At 35.2% G+C, this 18,753-nt stretch overlaps 1 protein-coding gene across 3 annotated transcripts in view; it reads right to left on the bottom strand.

The window, feature by feature from the left end:
• The window catches only part of CNOT6L (CCR4-NOT transcription complex subunit 6 like), a 115,969-nt gene that overhangs the window by 43,911 nt on the left and 53,305 nt on the right, over window positions 1-18,753 (bottom strand). For all 3 annotated transcript variants that reach the window (XM_070372559.1, XM_070372558.1, XM_005890198.3), the window contains exons 4-5: window positions 18,341-18,426; window positions 4,769-4,858 (exon numbers count right to left, since the gene is read on the bottom strand). In XM_070372559.1, the coding sequence (XP_070228660.1) occupies window positions 4,769-4,858; window positions 18,341-18,426 (176 nt within the window). The remainder of the gene's footprint in view (window positions 1-4,768; window positions 4,859-18,340; window positions 18,427-18,753) is intronic.

The following is an 18,753-nucleotide window of genomic DNA, read 5'->3' on the forward strand; positions in this document are numbered from 1 at the left end:
TAACAGGAGATGGCAAGAGTGAACGTCGACAATTTAGGACTCAGCAAACTAAAATGGACTGGAATGGATGACCATTATTATCTACTACTGTGGGCAAAAATCCCTTAGAAGAAATGCAGTAGCCATCATAGTCAACAGGAGTCCGAAAAGGAGTACTTGGATGCAATCTCAAAAATGACAGAATGATCTTTGTTCGTTTCCAAGGCAAACCATTCAGTATCACGGTAATCCAAGTCTATGCCCCGACCAGTAATGTTGAATAAGCTGAAGTTGAATGGTTCTACGAAAATCTACAAGCCCCTCGAGAACTAACACCCAAAAGAGATATCCCGTTCATTATAGGGGACTGGAATACAAAAGTAGGAAGTCAAGAAACACCTGGAGTAACAGGCAGATATGGCCCTGGAGTACAGAATGAAGCAGGGCAAAGGCTAATAGAGTTTTGCCAAAAGAACTCACTAGTCATAGCAAACACCCTCTTCCAACAATACGAGAGAAGACTTTACACATGGACATCACCAGATGGTCAATACCGAAATCAGACTGATTATATTCTTTACAGTCAAAGATGGAGAAGCTCTATACAGACAGCAAAAATAAGACCAGGAGCTGACTGTGGCTCACTCCATGAATTTCTTATTGACAAATTCCAACTTAAATTGAAGAAAGTAGGGAAAACCACTAGACCATTCACGTATGACCTAAATCAAATCCCTTACGATTATACAGCAGAAGTGAGAAACAGATTCAAGGGATTAGATCTGATAGAAAGAGTGCCTGATGAACTATGGACGGAGGTTCATGACATTGTACAGGAGACAGGGATCAAGACCATCCCCAAGAAAGAGAAATGCAAAAAAGCAAAGTGGTTGTCTGAAAAAGCCTTACAAATAGCTGTGAAAAGAAGAGAAGCCAAAAGCAAAGGAAAAAAGGAAAGATATATCCATTTGAATGCAGAGTTCCAAAGAATAGCAAGGAGAGATAAGAAAGCCTTCCTCAGCAATCAATGCAAAGAAACAGAGGAAAACAACAGAATGGGAAAGACTAGAGATCTCTTCAAGAAAATTAGAGATACCAAGGGAACATTTCATGCAAAGATGGGCTCCATAAAGGACAGAAATGTTATGGACCTAACAGAAGCAGAAGATATTAAGAAGAGTTGGCAAGAATACACATAAGAACTGTACAAAAAAGATCTTCACGACCCAGATAATCACGATGGTGTGATCACTCACATAGAGCTAGACATTCTGGAATGTGAAGTCAAGTGGACCTTAGGAAGCATCACTATGAACAAAGCTAGTGGAGGTGATGGAATTCCAGTTGAGCTATTTCAAATCCTGAAAGATGATGCTGTGAAAGTGCTGCACTCAATCTGTCAGCAAACTTGGAAAACTCAGCAGTGCCCAGAGGACTGGAAAAGGTCAGTTTTCATTCCAATCCCTAAGAAAGGCAATGCCAAAGAAGGCTCAAACTACCGCACAATTGCACTCATCTCACACGCTAGTAAAGTAATGCTCAAAATTCTCCAAGCCAGGCTTCAACAGTACGTGAACTGTGAACTTCCAGATGTTCAAGCTGGTTTTAGAAGAGGCAGAGGAACCAGTGATCAAATTGCCAACATCTGCTGGATTATTGAAAAAGCAAGAGAGTTCCAGAAAAACATCTATTTCTGCTTTCTTGACTATGCCAAAGCCTTTGACTGTGTGGATCACAATAAACTGTGGAAAATTCTGAAAGAGATGGGAATACCAGACCACCTGACCTGCCTCTTGAGAAATCTGTATGCAGGTCAGGAAGCAACAGTTAGAACTGGACATGGAACAACAGACTGGTTCCAAGTCAGGAAAGGAGTACATCAAGGCTGTATATTGTCACCCTGCTTATTTAACTTATATGCAAAGCACATCATGAGAAACACTGAGCTGGATGAAGCACAAGCGGTATCAAGATTGCCAGAAGAAATATCAATAACCTCAGATTCGCAGATAATACCACCCTTATGGCAGAAAGCGAAGAAGAATTAAAGTGCCTCTTGATGAAAGTGAAAGAGGAGAGTGACAAAGTTGGCTTAAAACTCAACATTCAGAAAACTAAGATCATGGCATCTGGGCCCATCACATTATGCCAATAGATGAAGAAACAGTGACAGACTTTATTTTGGGGGGCTCCAAAATCACCGCAGATGGTGATTGCAGCCATGAAATTAAAAGATGCTTACTCACTGGAAGAAAAGTTATGACCAGCCTAGACAGCATATTAAAAAGCAGAGATATTACCTTGCCAACAAAGGTCTGTCTAGTCAAAGCTATGGTTTTTCCAGTAATCATGTATGGATGTGAGAGTTGGACTATAAAGAAAGCTGAGTGCCAAAGAATTGATGCTTTTGAACTGTGGTGTTGGAGAAGACTCTTGAGAGTCCCCTGGACAGCAAGGAGATCCAACCAATCCATCCTAAAGGAGATCAGTCCTGGGTGTCATTGGAAGGACTGATGTTGAAGCTGAAACTCCAATACTTTTGCCATCTGATGTGAAGAGCTGACTCATTTGAAAAGACCCCAATGCTGGGAAAGACTGAGGGCAGGAGGAGAAGGGGACAACAGAGGATGAGATGGTTGGATGGCATCACTGACTCAATGGACATGAGTTTGAGTAAACTCGGAGTTGGTAATGGACAAGGAGGCCTGGCTTGCTGCTGTCCCTGGGGTCTCAGAGTCAGACACAACTGAGTGATTGAACTGAAAAGTTTAAAAAAACAAAAAAGAAGAAGAAAATGTAGTATTGTAAATATACTGATTCTTTGCAAAGCAAACTACAGTAGATTCTTGAATAAAAACAGGGATAGTGACCCTGATCCCTGCACAGTCAACACCTTCACATATAACCTTACAGCCCTTTGTATCCTCTGTTCCACATCACAGATTCAACCAATTTTAGATCCTATAGTACTATTCATTGAAAAGAAATCTGCATCTAAGTGGACCTGTGCAGTTCAAACCTGTGTTGCTGAGCAGTCTACTGCATCCCCAATAAAATCCCTACACTTTCACTTGGGGGAGTGGAGAAATTTGAAAGGCTGTTTCTAGCAATTTTAATGAAACTATAAGGCAAAATAAGCATGGGGCCAAAATAAGCCAAGACTTTATGATCAAATCAAGAGGGAAGATTTACTCTACTGCACCTCAAAACATTTTATAAAGCTACTGTAAATAACAACTTTATATTGCCATAAAGACTAACAGAAGGTAACAAAAAACAGAGGTTCTAGAAATAAATCCATACAAACATTTATGGTTCATGACAAAAGGGCACAAAAAATAGTAATGAAAGGACAGCCTTTTCAATAAATGGCTATGGGTTAATTTAATTTACAAATGGAAAAGTTATAAAAATTGAATCCTGTGTTACACAAACATCAGTTCCAAGAAGATGATAGCTCTAAATGTTACAAGTGAAAAACAGAGCTTTTAGATAATAACACAGAATACATCCATGAGCTTGAGGTAGGGAAAAATTCTTAAAGAGAACACAAAAGCAGTATCATACTAAAAAGATCAATAAAGCAGAGTATGTTAAACTTTTGCTGTTCATCAACAGACAGATTAAGAGAGTGAAAACCAATAACAGCATGGGAAAAGATATTTACAACATGCATAGCAACAAACAGCTTATATCTAAAACACAAGAAAAACTCTTTAAAAATCACACACACACACACCACATATTCCATATGGCTGGGTCAACAGGCTATATTCATACAGACAAGACAAATACTATTTCAAAACAAGAAGAAAATAACAAACACATGATTTGTATACAACTTAAATGACCACATATTCTAAATACTAAAAGGACTTCTTTAATAAATCTGATGTCTCTCTCCATCAATCAACTTTGTCTTTTTAGCCAAAAAAATTTTAAATAACATTAATTTGATTTCCCCTTATTGTAAATCTTACTATTTAAAAAAATTTTTCATATGTAGATGGGTGTCTTCTATGTCAGAATTAAAAAGCGTACTGCAAAAATATTGTGATGACGGCCTCTATGCTTGAATCTAGATTTCTCTAGCATTGTTTCAGGATTCTGTATTTTAGAAAGCCATTATTCCAGGAAAAATATTTAAATTTAGCAGCATCTCCATTATTTTACCTGTATTTTGAGTGTTTAAGCAAAAAAAAAAAAAAAAAAAATTTCAGTCAAAATACTTAAAAGCTTTCTTATATTAAAAATTTTCATTTGGAATACAACTATATTAATCACATAAATATGATGTGCTTAATTAAAATCTTGCTGGCGTAATTTCCACAAAGGTGAGTGAATCAAACGAATCATTTCATTCATGAAAAATGTGTACCACGTGTGGGTTCCAAGTAATCTGCATCCAATTCAAACAACTGATAACTAGGTATCTTTGTGGTTAAGAGCAAGACCATCTTGGGTTCACAGCTCTGACATTTGTCAGCCACATATTTAAGTTAATTACTTTATTCTCTCAATCTCAGAATGCCAGTAAAAATTCCTATCTCCTAGACTCCTTAAAAGATTTGACAAGATAATGTAACTCATGCTCCTAATATATTGCTTGGTAAATATAAAGCACTGACTGTGTGCAAAAAAAGAATGTCCCACTACCATGGGATATACTAATGCCAGAAATTCCATCCTATAAGCAGTTTTAAAAACTGATCAGATGCTTTTAAGCAACATGGGATACTTAGCTAACAGTAATATCTGTTGAGTTTACTGCTTTGTAATTAACATTTACCTGCAAGATTGTCAAGCATGAAGTTCAGTAGCTTTCGGGTTCCATCTGGGTCCTGGTATAAATTGAGAATATCCTGTGATAAAGGATTGCCTAAAGAACAGAAAAATAAAATCTGTTAAGAGTTACAATTGGAAGACAAAACAAACATAAACGATAAAACAAAATACTAATTTTCTAAAGTGACTTTTACTGTACTCAGTCTGTTACATAAATTGAAAGACATCATATGAATTAAATACTCTGGTGAGACAGTCATAAAGAAAAACTTCAAAAGATCTATTTCTTTCAGATGTCACTGTTTATACTGCATATCTATAATTTGGGTGTGTCAAAATCACATATATACATACATACACACACAAATATACATATTAATCTTGGTCAATTCTGAAGTAATATCACAAAGTAACCCCATAGGTTCCACATATATCTTTGAAGACAATATTCTAAATGAAAGAAAAACAGGCTTTGTGTGAGAAAGAATGAATGATATTATTAAAAAGGAGGGTCTTCCTAGTTAGAATATTACACATGGAGAAAAGGAAAATCCTTCAAGTGAAAAGAAAACTTATCATTACCAAGATGAGTTAGTGAAATATAGAAGGAAATAAGTATTTTTTAAATGACATTGATCAGGGATATCTGAATACTAAAAACAAAACAAGCTACTGTTAACAGCCTAAATGTTTTCTTAAGAAATAAAGACAGTATTTGTTAAGACAAGCATGCAAAAATAGTAAACAGATTTGAAAAAACAAAAAGTGTAGAACTTCCAGAAATGAAAGTTCCAACTATTAAACAAAATCTTCAATACAACACACACCAACACAAATATCTAAAATTAAATGACGGTGACCAATGCAGTGGTTAGAAAGAACATGGAGAACCTGGAACTCTCAGAAGTTGCAGGATGCTGGTGGAAGTGTAAAATAATACGACCATGGTGAAAACCTGGTGAGCTGTTTCCAATTGACTTGAAAGTGGAAAAGGAAACTTCCTGGGTTGATGGAGATGTTCTACATCTTGAGCTAGGTAGTGGTTTCACAGATGTGTGTTTTTGTCAAAATTAGCCAAGCAGCATCTTTAAGTATTTAGGTATTTTACTATATGCAATTGGGCTTCCCTGGTGGCTCGGTGCTAAAGAATTCACCTGCAGTGCAGGAGATGCAAGTTCAATCCCTAGGTTGGGAAGATCCCCTGGAGGAGGATATAGCTACCCACTCCAGTATTCTTGCCTGGAGTATCCCATGGACAGAAGAGCCTGGCTGGCTATGGTCTACAGGGTCGCAGAGTTGGACACAGCTGAAGCAACTGAGTGTGCACGCAAGCACGCACTGTATGTAATCATAACTAATAAAGTACTGGAGGGTGGGGACCATGAATGAGGGACTTTCCTGGGAATCCAGTAGTTAAGAATCCACACTTCCAATGCAGGGTTAGATCCCTGCCTGGGGAACTAAGATCCCACATGCTGTGTGGCGCTGCTCAAGTATGTTAGTTGCTCAGTCATGTCCAACTCTTTGCGACCCCAGGGACTGTGGCATGCCAGGATGCTCTGCCCATGGAATTCTCCAGGCAATAACACTGGAGTGGGTTGTCATTTCCTTCTCCAGGGGATCTTTCCAATCCAGGGATTGAACCCAGGTCTCCTGCACTGCAGGCTGGTTCTTTACCATCTGAGCCACCAAGGAAGCCCAAAAAACAACACAAACAAAATGAAACAAAACAAGAAACCATGAATGAGTTAGGTAGTAGATTACACCAGCTGAAAATAAAACAAATGAACAGGAAAACTATATCCAAAGAAATTACCCAGAATGCACCACTGGGCAGCAAAAAGATGTAAAGCATGAGACAATAAAAATATGGGACTTAGAACAAGAAATCTTAATGTATGATAAATTGGAGCTCTAGAGAGATCAGTACTTTGTTTTCTGCTCCAATATGTAAAGAGATTGGAAGTTGATTCTTGCCAAGAGTTAAGAGACTTCTTCCTGGAGGAGAGGGTGGAAGTTATCATTGGCAAATGTCTTAAATTTGTTGGTGCCCAAGATCAAGGAAACACCTGGAGCAAACAGCAGACTAACCAAAAGGTTTAAAAGAAAATGCTTGGAAATGAGATGTAAATATGGGCTCTGAAAAGCTCTGACATATTCCTGGGATTCCAGAGGTAATATGTATATGGAGACCTATGCACATGTTTAGGAAAAAACCTAAAAACAGCCTAAGCTCTCACCTCTGTCTGTCGTTGAGGTTATGCAATGAAAGAAGTGAAGGACAAAGCAGAATTATAAACTTCCTGGCTGATTACTGATTGTTTGCCCCCAAACACACACTCAGCCACTTGGCCAAGAGTGGGAGACTTACTGGTTACAGGCATTTATCAAAATCTCTGGCCAAGCATTAACTGACCATAAACTGAATAAAGACTTCGATGGTCACATATGATAAAGCCTACAAAATTAGTTCTGAGAAATCACTAAAGCAACAAACAACATACACAACAAGCAGCAACAACAGACAACCCCAGGAAGGGGAGACAGTCTAATTTCAAAGTTGCCACATTATTTTAAAAGCCCAATTCTTAACCAAAAACTTAAGAAACACACAAAGAAACAAGAGAGTATGTCCCAAACACAGAGAAGAAATCCATCAATAAAAACTGTCCCTAAAAACAATAAAAACTGTACCCAAGGATTTACTAGAAAAAACTTTGAAATCTACTATTTTAATATGCTTAAAGAGCTGAAGAAAACCATGCCTAAAGAATTAAAGTATGAGAATGACATCTCACCAAATAAAGAATATCAAAAAATAAACAGAAATTATAAAAGGAACAAAATAGAAATTATAAAATTTTTTTAAAAATCACTAGAAGGGCTCAAGAGCAGAGGGTAGAAGAAAAGATGTGTGACCTTGAAGAGAAGTTATTTAAAATTACACAGTCTGAGGAAAACAAAGAAAAAAGAATGAAGAAAAATTAACAGAGCTCAGAGATCTATCAGACAACAAGTATACCAACTTATACATAATGAGAGTCCCAGAAGAGAAGGAGAGAAAAGAACAGGAAAAAAACTTAAAGAAATAATGGTCAAAAGCATCCCAAATTTAATGAAAAACATTAACAGAAGAAGCCAAATAAATTCCAAGTAAAATAAAATGTAAGAGAGACCCTGGACAAATTGTAATAAAACTGTGCAAAGTCAAAGAATCTAAGATAGACATGACACATGGTGCACCGAGCCTCAAAATAAGATTAACAGCTATTTCTCATCAGAAACCACCGAAGCCAAAAGGCAGTAGAATAACACATTCCAAGTACTAAAGGAAAAATAAAAAGAACTTTCAACCTAGGAATTCTATATCCAGCAAAAATATCCTTCAAAAATAATGGGGATAGTAAGATATTCCCAAACAAAACCTGAGTTTCTCACTAGCATGCTAACCCCTCAGGAAATACTAATCAGATATTAGCTGAACTGAAAGAAAACAGAATAGTAACTTGAATCCACATGAAAACTCAAGAGTACCAGTAAAGGTAGTCCACACAGTAACATATAAAAGACAGTGTACATTTAATTTTCTAACTTTTTCCCTCCTATCTGAGAGATAACTGCACACAGCAATAATCAGAAATCTATGTTGACAGGCACACAAGGTAAAAAGATGATATTTGTAATGATAGCAGCATAAAAGAGAAGTGAATGGAGATACAGATGCAAAGTTCTTTTATATTACTGAAATTAAATTGCTACTAGTCCAAATTAAATTACTGTAAACTAAGATGTTAACTGTAATCTTTAAGGTAATCACTAAGAAAATAACTCAAAATAATACAGCAAAAGAAACAAGGGAATTAAATTGATACACTGGAAAATATCCATCTAGCACAAAAGAAGGCATTAATTGAGAGACAGTGGAACAAAAAGAACATAACACATACAGAAAACAAATAGCAAAATAACTGACATGAATCCCACTTCATCAGCAAACACATTAGATGTAAGTGGATTAAACTCAGATTAAAAAGCAGAGAACTGCAGAATGACTAATAAAACAAGACTTATATGCTATCTTAAAAAGGCACACTATAAAGACAAAAATAGACTGAAAGTAATCTTTTACAGAAAGAGATACACCTTACAAACAGTAACCAAAAGAACAGAAGTGGCTACATTGAGATAAGGATAACCTCAATGTCTTGTATTAATGAAAAACTGAATTACTAGTTAAGAACTTTTCAACAAAAAAAATTTCAGGCCCATATATTTTTACTGGAAGATTCATCCCATAAGGTAATAAAGCAATAATATAAATGGAAACTATTCAAGATGTTTGAGTAACACTATTCAATTCAATTTACAAAGTCAGCAGTATCCTGGTATCAAGCCAGACAAAAGCACTGCAAAAATTATACTACAGAATGTCTTATTATCATAAATGTATAAATCTTCAACAAAACACTAGCAATACAGTTATTTCAGCAATATATTAAAAACAGAACACATTATGGTCAAGTGGTATTTAAAATGGGACAAGAAGGTGAGTTCTATCTATTGATAGAAGGCTGATTATTACTGAAAAAACACCAATGTAATTTAGCAAATAAAGTAAAGAAGAAAAGTCATGCTCATCTCAACAGTTGCAGAGAAAGTATTTGACTAATTCAACTTGTACTAACGACAAAAATCCTCAGCAAAAGTGAAGTAATAGGAAAGTGAAAAGTGAAAGTCATGTCCGGTTCTTTGTCCCCGCCATGGACTCTATACAGTCCATGGAATTCTCCAGGCCAGAATACTGGAGTAAGTAGCCTATCCTTTCTCCAGAGGATCTTTCCAACCTAGGGATGAAACCCAGGCCTCCTGCATTGCAGGCGGATTCTTTACCAGTTGAGCCACAAGGAAAGCCCAAAGTAACAGAAGGGAAATTTATTTAACTTGAAAAAGCATCTACCAGAAAACTTGCAGTTATTAATAATATAATTCACAATGAAAGACTGAGCACTTTTTCTCCATAAAATTGAGAATGGAGCAAGGATGTGCAGTGTCACCATTTCTATTTAATATTGTCCTTGGCAGTGTGATAAAGCAAAAAAAAAAAAAAAAAGCACACAGAAAGAAATGAAAAGATCTGTACTCACAGATTAAAAGGTTGTAAAAGTTCCTAGAAGTAATAAGTTTACAAATGTTTCAAGGGACAAGATCAATATACATTTAAATAAACTGCATTATAATTCTATAAAATATCAGTGAATAATTGGACATTTAAAAGGCAACATCATTTACAATAACATCAAATAACCAGCAAATCCAGCAAAAATATATAAATCTAGCAAAATATTTGCAAGATCTGCATGCTAAAAACTACAAAACATTGAAGGAATAAAAAAAAACGTGCATAAATGAAGAGGTACACAGTATTCATAGATTGGAAGAGTCAATATTAAGTGTCAAGATTATGATATTTATTCTTCCTCCAAACTGATCTACATATTCAATACAATTCCAATTAAAATTCCAGCAGGATATTTTGCAAAAATTATAAGCTGATTCTAAAACTTATATGGAAGTGCAAAGCATTTAGATGTGTCAATGCAATTTTGAAAAATAACTACAGAGTTGGAGAACTCATACTATATAATCTCAGAGCTTATCATAAAGCTACAGTAATCAAACATTTTGGTATTGGCACAGATCAGTGGATAAGATAATATATCTAACAGTAGACCCACATATCTTTGGGTCAAATAATAACTTTGTCAAAGTTGCAAGAAAACTCATGTAGAAAGTATAATCTTTTCAATAAACAGCTGGAATAACTGGGTGTGCATACACAAATGAATAGACTTTGCACCATATACACAAAAATTAACTCAAACCAGACCACAGACCTATATGTAAAACCTAACTATAAAATTTCTAAAAGAAAATCTTCATGTACTTGAATAAGGCAAATAATACATCTTAGGTATGACACCAAAGACAAACCATAGACGAAAACAAGGGATAAATGGGACTGCAATGAAATGGAAAATTGCTTTTTAAAAGTTTCTAATCAAGAAAATAAACATACAAGCCAGGAAACATCTGTAAAACATACTTTTAAAAGGAACTTGAATCTAGAACATTTCATGAACTCTCAAAATCTCAGTAATTAGAAAATATCAATTATGCAAAAGTTGCCATAATTTCTCATCAGAGAAATGACAAATTTAAACCACAATGAGATATTACTATAGCCTACTAGGATGAAAAAAAAAATAGAACATACTGATAATACCAAAAAGTGCTGACAAGAAGGCACAGCCAAATAAAATCCTCTCATATATTTGGCAGGAATACAAAATGAAAAATCCACTATGCTCCGTTATCAGCCAGATAAACAGTCTGGCAGTTTCTTATGAGGTTTAACATACATTTACCATACCACCTGGCAGTTCCAGTCCCATCTATTTACCCAAGGAAAAGAGAAACTTACTTCACACAAAAATCTATACAAATGTTTACAATCCCTAATCAACCATAACTGGAAACAACCCACATGTCCTTCAACTTGTGAACAGATAAAATTTAGTAGTATGTCCACACAGTCAGAAACTACTCAGCAATAGAAATGCACTATCAAAATACACAACCCTGATGAACCTCAAATACATTAAGCTAAATGAAAGAATCCTGACTCAAAAGTTTACATACTATGTTTCCATGTATGACATTTCTGGGAAAGTACTTGCCGAGGGCTGATAGTAGGAGAAGGTGTTGACTTCAACAAACACAAATGAATTCTGGAGGATACCAGAACAATCTTATGTCTCAACTGTACTGGTGGTTATGCAACTGCATACATCTGTCAACATTTACCAAATGTGAATGTCTGTCAACAAAGAGGTCATTTTCACTCCATGCAAATGGTTTGGTAAAAAGGTTGATAAAAATTTAATTTTTTCAAAACTATATTCAAGATACAATTTCAAGAGTGATCACTAAGAATCCAGAAATAAAATGTACAAATCCCAAACCAACAGAAATACACAGGTTGAGAAATGAACAAGGGGAAAAAAATCTGTTTTAGAAAGGCAAAAAGAGAAAAATCACACAAAGAATGGAATCAAATTGTAGGATGGCAACAATACAAGAATATCAACAACTGGAATAGAGTTAAAGCAACTGGTTTGAACCTACACATTAAAAACAAAAAAAGTCAGACTAGATTAAGAACAAAGACCAATTATATACTATTTATAAGAGACATCTAAGCATAATTACACAGAAAGGCTGAAAGTAAACAAATGAAAAAAGATACATTCAAACAATTTCCAAAAGAAAACTTGAATAGCTATTACATTAGATAACAAAGACTATAAGATGAAAACACTAACAAAAGACTCAGACATACTATCAGGTTCAAATTACCTGAAGATAGAGCAATACTTTGGCCACCTGATGTAAACGACCAACTCACTGGAAAAGACCGTGATGCTGGGAAAGATTGAAGGCAAAAGGAGAAGATGGAGATAGAGGATGAGATGGCTGGACAGTATCACTGATTCAATGGATATGAATTTGAGCAAACTCCGGAAAATAGTGAGGAACAGGGAAAGGTGGCATGCTACAGTCCATGGGATCACAAAAGTCAGACACAACTTAACAAATGAACAACAAGAGAAATATACAGGCATAGATGGTATACCTAATAAAATAATCTCAAAGGCTATAAAGCAAAAGCTAACAAAACGGCATGGGGAAAATGAACAAATCCAGAATTTAAATGGAAATGTTAGCATATACAACTTAATTATTCAAAAAGCAAACAGCCAAAAATTTATAAAGATACAGAAAATCTGAGGAACACCAACAAATTTGATATAATGGAGAAATATATATAGACGTGTGCCCAACAATTAGAGAAACAATACTCTTTTCAGATGCAGTAAAACATTTATAAAAATTGATCACATACAAGGCCATAAAGCAAGAATCAATAGATGTAAAAGACCTGATTCATACAGGCTACCTTAACTGCCTATAATGCAATTAAGTTTAAAGCTAACAATAAAAGAAAGCTAATCTAAAGTCACACATGCATGGAAATTTTAAATAACTGATGAGTCAAAGAAGGTATGATAAACCTAATAATAAAGTTTCCCAGGAGGCATAAATGGTAAAGAACCTGCCTGCCAATGCAGGAGACATGAGAGACACAGGTTCAATCCCTGAGTCAGAAAGCTCCCCTGGACAAGGGCATTGCTACTTACTCCAGTATTCTTGCCTGGCGAATCCCATTGACAGAGGAGCCTGGAGGGCTACACTCCATAGGGTCACAAAGAGTTGGACACAACTGAAGAGAATTATCAGGCACACGTGCATAATAATAATACTTAGGCCAAAACAATGATAATGTTTCATATCAAAAGCATAGGATGCCAAAAAACTGCCAAGTAAATTTAGTCTTGACAAAAAAAATGTATGATCTTAAATACTTTTATTTATTTTCAAATAAGGAACTCAAAGTATGAATAAGCCATATATCCAACTTAAAAAGGAAAAAATTGTAATACTGATAAATGGAACAAAAGAATAAAGAAAAACAGAAACAAACCAGTTTTTAAAAAATAAAAGGCAACACTGATTCACTGAAAAGAACATAACTGACAAACCCCTCGGGAAATAAATTAGGAAAAAAGAGAGAAGGCACAAATAATCTTACTAATGAAGAAAGGGGTAATATAAACAGAGCTTATATCTAGAGAATATCATCAACACTTTTATGCAAACAAATCTGAAAACTTTAAAAAGCTAAAAAATTTCAATATTACAGATATGGTCCAGCAAAACTAACTCATGAACAATTAGAAGGACTTGACGGTTCTTATAAGTACAAATACATTGAGGTGATAGTTTCACCAGGCAATGATAGTTTTATAGCCTTGTTCCACAAAAATTTCAAGAAATGGATTAATTACATACTATGCAAACTCTTTGAGAAAATTAAATAAGAACAGTAAAATACAGGTCTATCTTATTCGTGAACATACAAGAAAAATCTCTTTAAAAAAATGGTTGGGAAAGGCAGTCCATCAGTGTCCCTGTGTTCCGTTCCTCATTCTCAGAGAGTGTAACTGATTCTGAGGTTCATCTGTCTCATGATATGGAGCAGGTTCTGTAGCTAAACAGGCAACTATTAATAAATAGGTCAAGGCAGCCAGAGCACTACTTCCATGTAACTCTTTGCACTTCTGGGGAGGCAGGACTAACTTTTTGTAGTTAGCTATAATATTTGTTGCTTGCTTGCAAAGTGCTGGACCTTTGGACTTGGATTACTCAACTGCAATGCAAACTGTGTGTATACAACGGGTGTCTGGGCCCATCTTGTAGCTTGAATGATAGATAATGTTCTTTGTCTCTGACCCAAGAGTCTCATGTCTTCTACCACTACCCATGAAACAATAATTGGCTAACTTAATAGCTTGTTTAAACTACCATATAACTAAACTCATTTCACATGCTAGCAAGGTCATGCTCAAATCCTTCAAGCTAAGCTTCAACAGTACGTGAACCAAGAATTTCCAGATGTATAATCTTGATTTAGAAAAGGCAGAGGAACCAGAGATCAAAGTGCCAACATTCCTAGAAAACGCCAAGGGAATTCTAAAAAAAATCTGCTTCACTGACTATGCTAAAGTCTTTGACTGTGTAGATCACAAAAAACTGTGGAAAACTCGTAAAGACATGAGAATACCAGACCACCTTACCTGTCTCCTGAGAAACCTGTACAGGACAAGAAGCAACAGTTAGAACCAGACATGGAACAACAGACTGGTTCAAGATTAGGGAAGGAGTGTAAGGTTGTATATTGTCATCCTGCTTATTTAACTTATATGCAGAGTACTTCATGAGAAATGTCGGGCTAGGAGATTCACAAGCTGGAAGCAAGACTGCCAGGAGAAATATCAACAATCTCAGATATGCAGACAGTAACATTCCAATGGCACAAAGTGAAGAGGAACTAAAGAGTCTCTTGATGAAAGTGAAAGAGGAGAGTGACAAAGCGGGTTTAAAACTCAACATTCAGAAAACTAAGATCATGGCATCTGGTCCCATCACTTCCAGGCAAATAGATGGGGAAAAACTAAGAACAGTGACAAATTTTATTTTCTTGGGCTCCAAAATCACTGCAGACAGTGACTGCAGCCACGAAATTATAAGAAGCTCCCTGGAAGAAAAATTATGACAAACTTAGCATATTAAAAAGCCAGAGATATCATTTTGCCAACAAAGGTCTGTATGGTCAAAGATATGATTTTTCCAATAGTCATGCATGTTTGTGAGAGCCTGACCATAAAGAAGGCTGAGTGCCAAAGAATTGATGGTTTTGAATTGTGGTGCTAGAGAAGACTCTTTAGAGTCCCTTGGACAGCAAGGAGATCAAACCAGTCAAATCCTAAAGGAAATCAACCCTGAATACGCACTGGAAGGACTGATGTTGAAGCTCCAAAACTTTGGCCATCTGTTAAGAGCCAACTCATTGGAAAAGACTCTGATGCTGGGAGAGATTGAGGGCAAGAGGTGAAGGGAGTGACAGGGGATGATATGGTTGGATGGCATCTCTGACTCAATGGACATGAGTATGAGCAAACTCTGGGAGATAGTGAAGGACAGGGAAGCCAGGTGTGCTGCTGTTCATGGAGTCACAAAGAGTCAGACACTACTTAGCGACTGAACAACAATGCTCTCTGATAGATTATTTTTCACTTACTGATTTATAGATGCTCATTAGATAATACAGAAGTAAGTACCTTGCCTCCTATATGAGTGACAACTGGATTTTTAAAATGCTACTTTTAAAAAGGTACTGAGAATGTTAGATAAACGGATATGTAGTTATTCATTTTATTATTTTCTTTAAAATGTTACTTTTTATATTATGATATATTTAGTGAATGTAAAAGTTCACATAGTAAAAGAATCTTAAACTGTCACACTCCTTTTTATTTCAAGGGTGGTAAGCAATTCGTGGGAGAAAGGTAGAAATTTTCACAGTTATTGAAGTCATAAATTTTTTATTATTTGGGGACATAAATGTTTAATGCTTGAGGAACTCTTTGGCCCGTATGTCAGAGAAAGCATTGCTTTACCTTAGGACATGAATTTCAAATTATTTAAAACTTACACATTTTCTTTCATAAAAACTAATAAAGTTTGAATTTGTTTTTTAAGTGACTTAACAGAACATTTCCAGCTTACTGGACTGGCCATGTATGTAGTTTTTAAATTGGCCTTCTTCCTATCCTAACTCCTAAAATACCCAACCCACCACTCATACTCCTCAAGTCTCAAAACAGAATTTCTAAAAATTAACTTGGTGAGCCAGGATGATCAAAATCATTATCAAAATGTCAGTATCTATGCTTCAGAGGAAGACAGGAAATGGAAGAAAGGCACTCCTTTTTCTAGTTTGAAGACAAAATGGAATCTCAGAGGCAATCCATTTTCATTGTTTCTTTTAAATATATCACAACACTATTTTAAATGCTCCATTCTACTCCCTCCCCCTTTTTTAGACACAAAATACCACTACATGGTTATTAAAACTGATGATGAATTATTTCAAGTTTTACCTCCCTAAGAATATACAGCTACCATTCATTAGGGACCTTTATTCCTTTAATTCCTTCATAAAACCAACCCTGTTTTTTATCATCTTAAAGTTATGAAAGAAGGTTGGAAGGGCTCTGATTTTCTTTCATGTCTAAAAGGTCCTTACTCCTCCATACTGATTACTTGAACATAAAATAGCACTGCCAGAAAAACAAATCTTCACAGAAGAGGAAAGGGCTGCATACAGGCATTTACCACAGAACAAACCGAAGTTTACTGAAAAGGAAGTTATTCAAGAGCACAGAGAAAACTAAGTTGCATCTAGTAAAGCAGAACTGGTGCCTGACTTTAAAAGTCTAAAGGGAGATTTTAACAAATGTGAATCATCAGCAGACAAATCTCTAAAACCAAAGGCCAACCAAAGATTATAGTTTGGAAGACTAACATTTTAACCAATAAAAAAGAATGAAGGACTAAGGAGACAATAGATATTCAGAATGATTCATTCAGTTGGTACACAGTATAAATTTTCTGAGAACACGTCTCTACATGAGATAACATGGAATAGAGTTGTGAAACAGAAGATATATAATATTTGCTTTTTTAGGAATGTTACAAAGTATAAAGGCTAAGTCTAACTGGGTTCAATAGCAAATTATTCATTTGTCATTAACATGCTCTCCATCAATATGAGAAGGAGGAAAACAGCCCTTCTGATTGATCTTGAAAGAAATAATAGTTATCCTTGGAGAAAAAAATATACAATTATTATAACCAGTATGAAATTGTGAGTTCCATATTTCATGAAATCTAAGATTATACAAAATGATAACCATTCATACTTATTAAGAGGAACAGAAGCCCCCACTCCAACTCTAGCTGGATAATTGTTTCAACTATAAGAATAAGATTTAACATATAGAGAGTAAGGTGAAATTCACACCTTGGGTGAATCCTCAAGAAAATATTTTAGATGATAAGTATCCCCCTGTCTGTACTTCATACATGATTTAAAAAAAAAAAACAAAGCAGTAAAATCCTACAAAGAAACTAAAATCACAAGTTAGACCATTCATATAATGACCTAATTTACAAAGGGTTAATTGTATAAGAAAGCCTAATACCACTGTTTCCATTTCATTCATTTCAACAAGTAACATCAGCAATCCTACCACTCTTATTCGAGCTTCTTTCTTAATGCTCCACTGTATGACTTTAACAAACACAAACAGAACATGTTCATGAGACTTACTAGTCTTTGAAGAAGGAAAATAAAACAAAGTGTGTATTTTATAAGGCTTTGATTAATGTTCATTCCTTATTAGCACAAAAAATGTTTAACCAATACAGTAAATCTACACACAGTCCTCTGCATTCAAAATAAGCCCGTCTTCCTATGCTATGCTGTAAGAGAAAAACATACAAAACAAGTATTTATGTGATTTGAGTATGACTTTCATCCCAAACTGAGATGATACCACCAGAGGATGGATTAATATGCTTATATACAAACAACTACACTTACTATGTGTAGCTCATTTTTACTGTTATGCTTTTCCCTTATATAATATGTTAATGCTATCTACTCTATTAAAATCAGACATTCTGACTGAGGTTATAATTTATTATGTTACATCATTGTTTTTAAATTTTTTTTTAAATGGGAAAAAACTACAATGCTAAGTGTTAACTTAAAATATCTCCTCTAAGAAAATTCAAAGGTTTACAGAAAATTAAAAATAAAATTAAAAAATGTTCCCTCCATACAAGCTTGTTAAAATGATGGGAGCTTGTTGAAATCCTGAAGCTCAATTTGATATAGAAGAATCACTTTTCTCTTAAGAGGAACATATGGTTATATTCTCAAAATTATACTAAAACCTGACCTAACTGTAACCAAAATGGCCTTTAAAAGGTTAACACAGCCTCAATACTGAGTGTCAATGCTATCATTTAAAAAAGAAAAATCACTCACCTTTCAAACCTAGAGTTTGTAGCTGGAAGAGCCGACCAAGTTCATAAGGCAAAACCCGTAACAGATTGTTATTTAAAAGCAATTCCCTGTTTTAAAGAAAAAAAAAAAACAAACTTTATTAACATATCCACAGTTGCTGTTCTTAACCTGCCTTTTAAGATACCATGAGTGATATCTACAATCAAGGCATTATTTCTCTATAGTCATTCCAAAATGTTATAACTACCACATTCATTAACAGTGTTTCTATGAATTTACTCATTCTCGAACACAAATTAAAGATATAGGAATTGTGTATCACTCTCAAATCCACTCCCTTTTGTCGCTCACCCAAAATTCCTCTCAGATACAAATCAAGAGAGAGAGATATTTTATGTACCCAAAGATAGCAGATATCCTCAAACCCAGCCTCA

The sequence above is a fragment of the Bos mutus genome, chromosome 6 (assembly GCF_027580195.1).
Source record: "Bos mutus isolate GX-2022 chromosome 6, NWIPB_WYAK_1.1, whole genome shotgun sequence".
Taxonomy (NCBI): Eukaryota; Metazoa; Chordata; class Mammalia; order Artiodactyla; family Bovidae; genus Bos; species Bos mutus.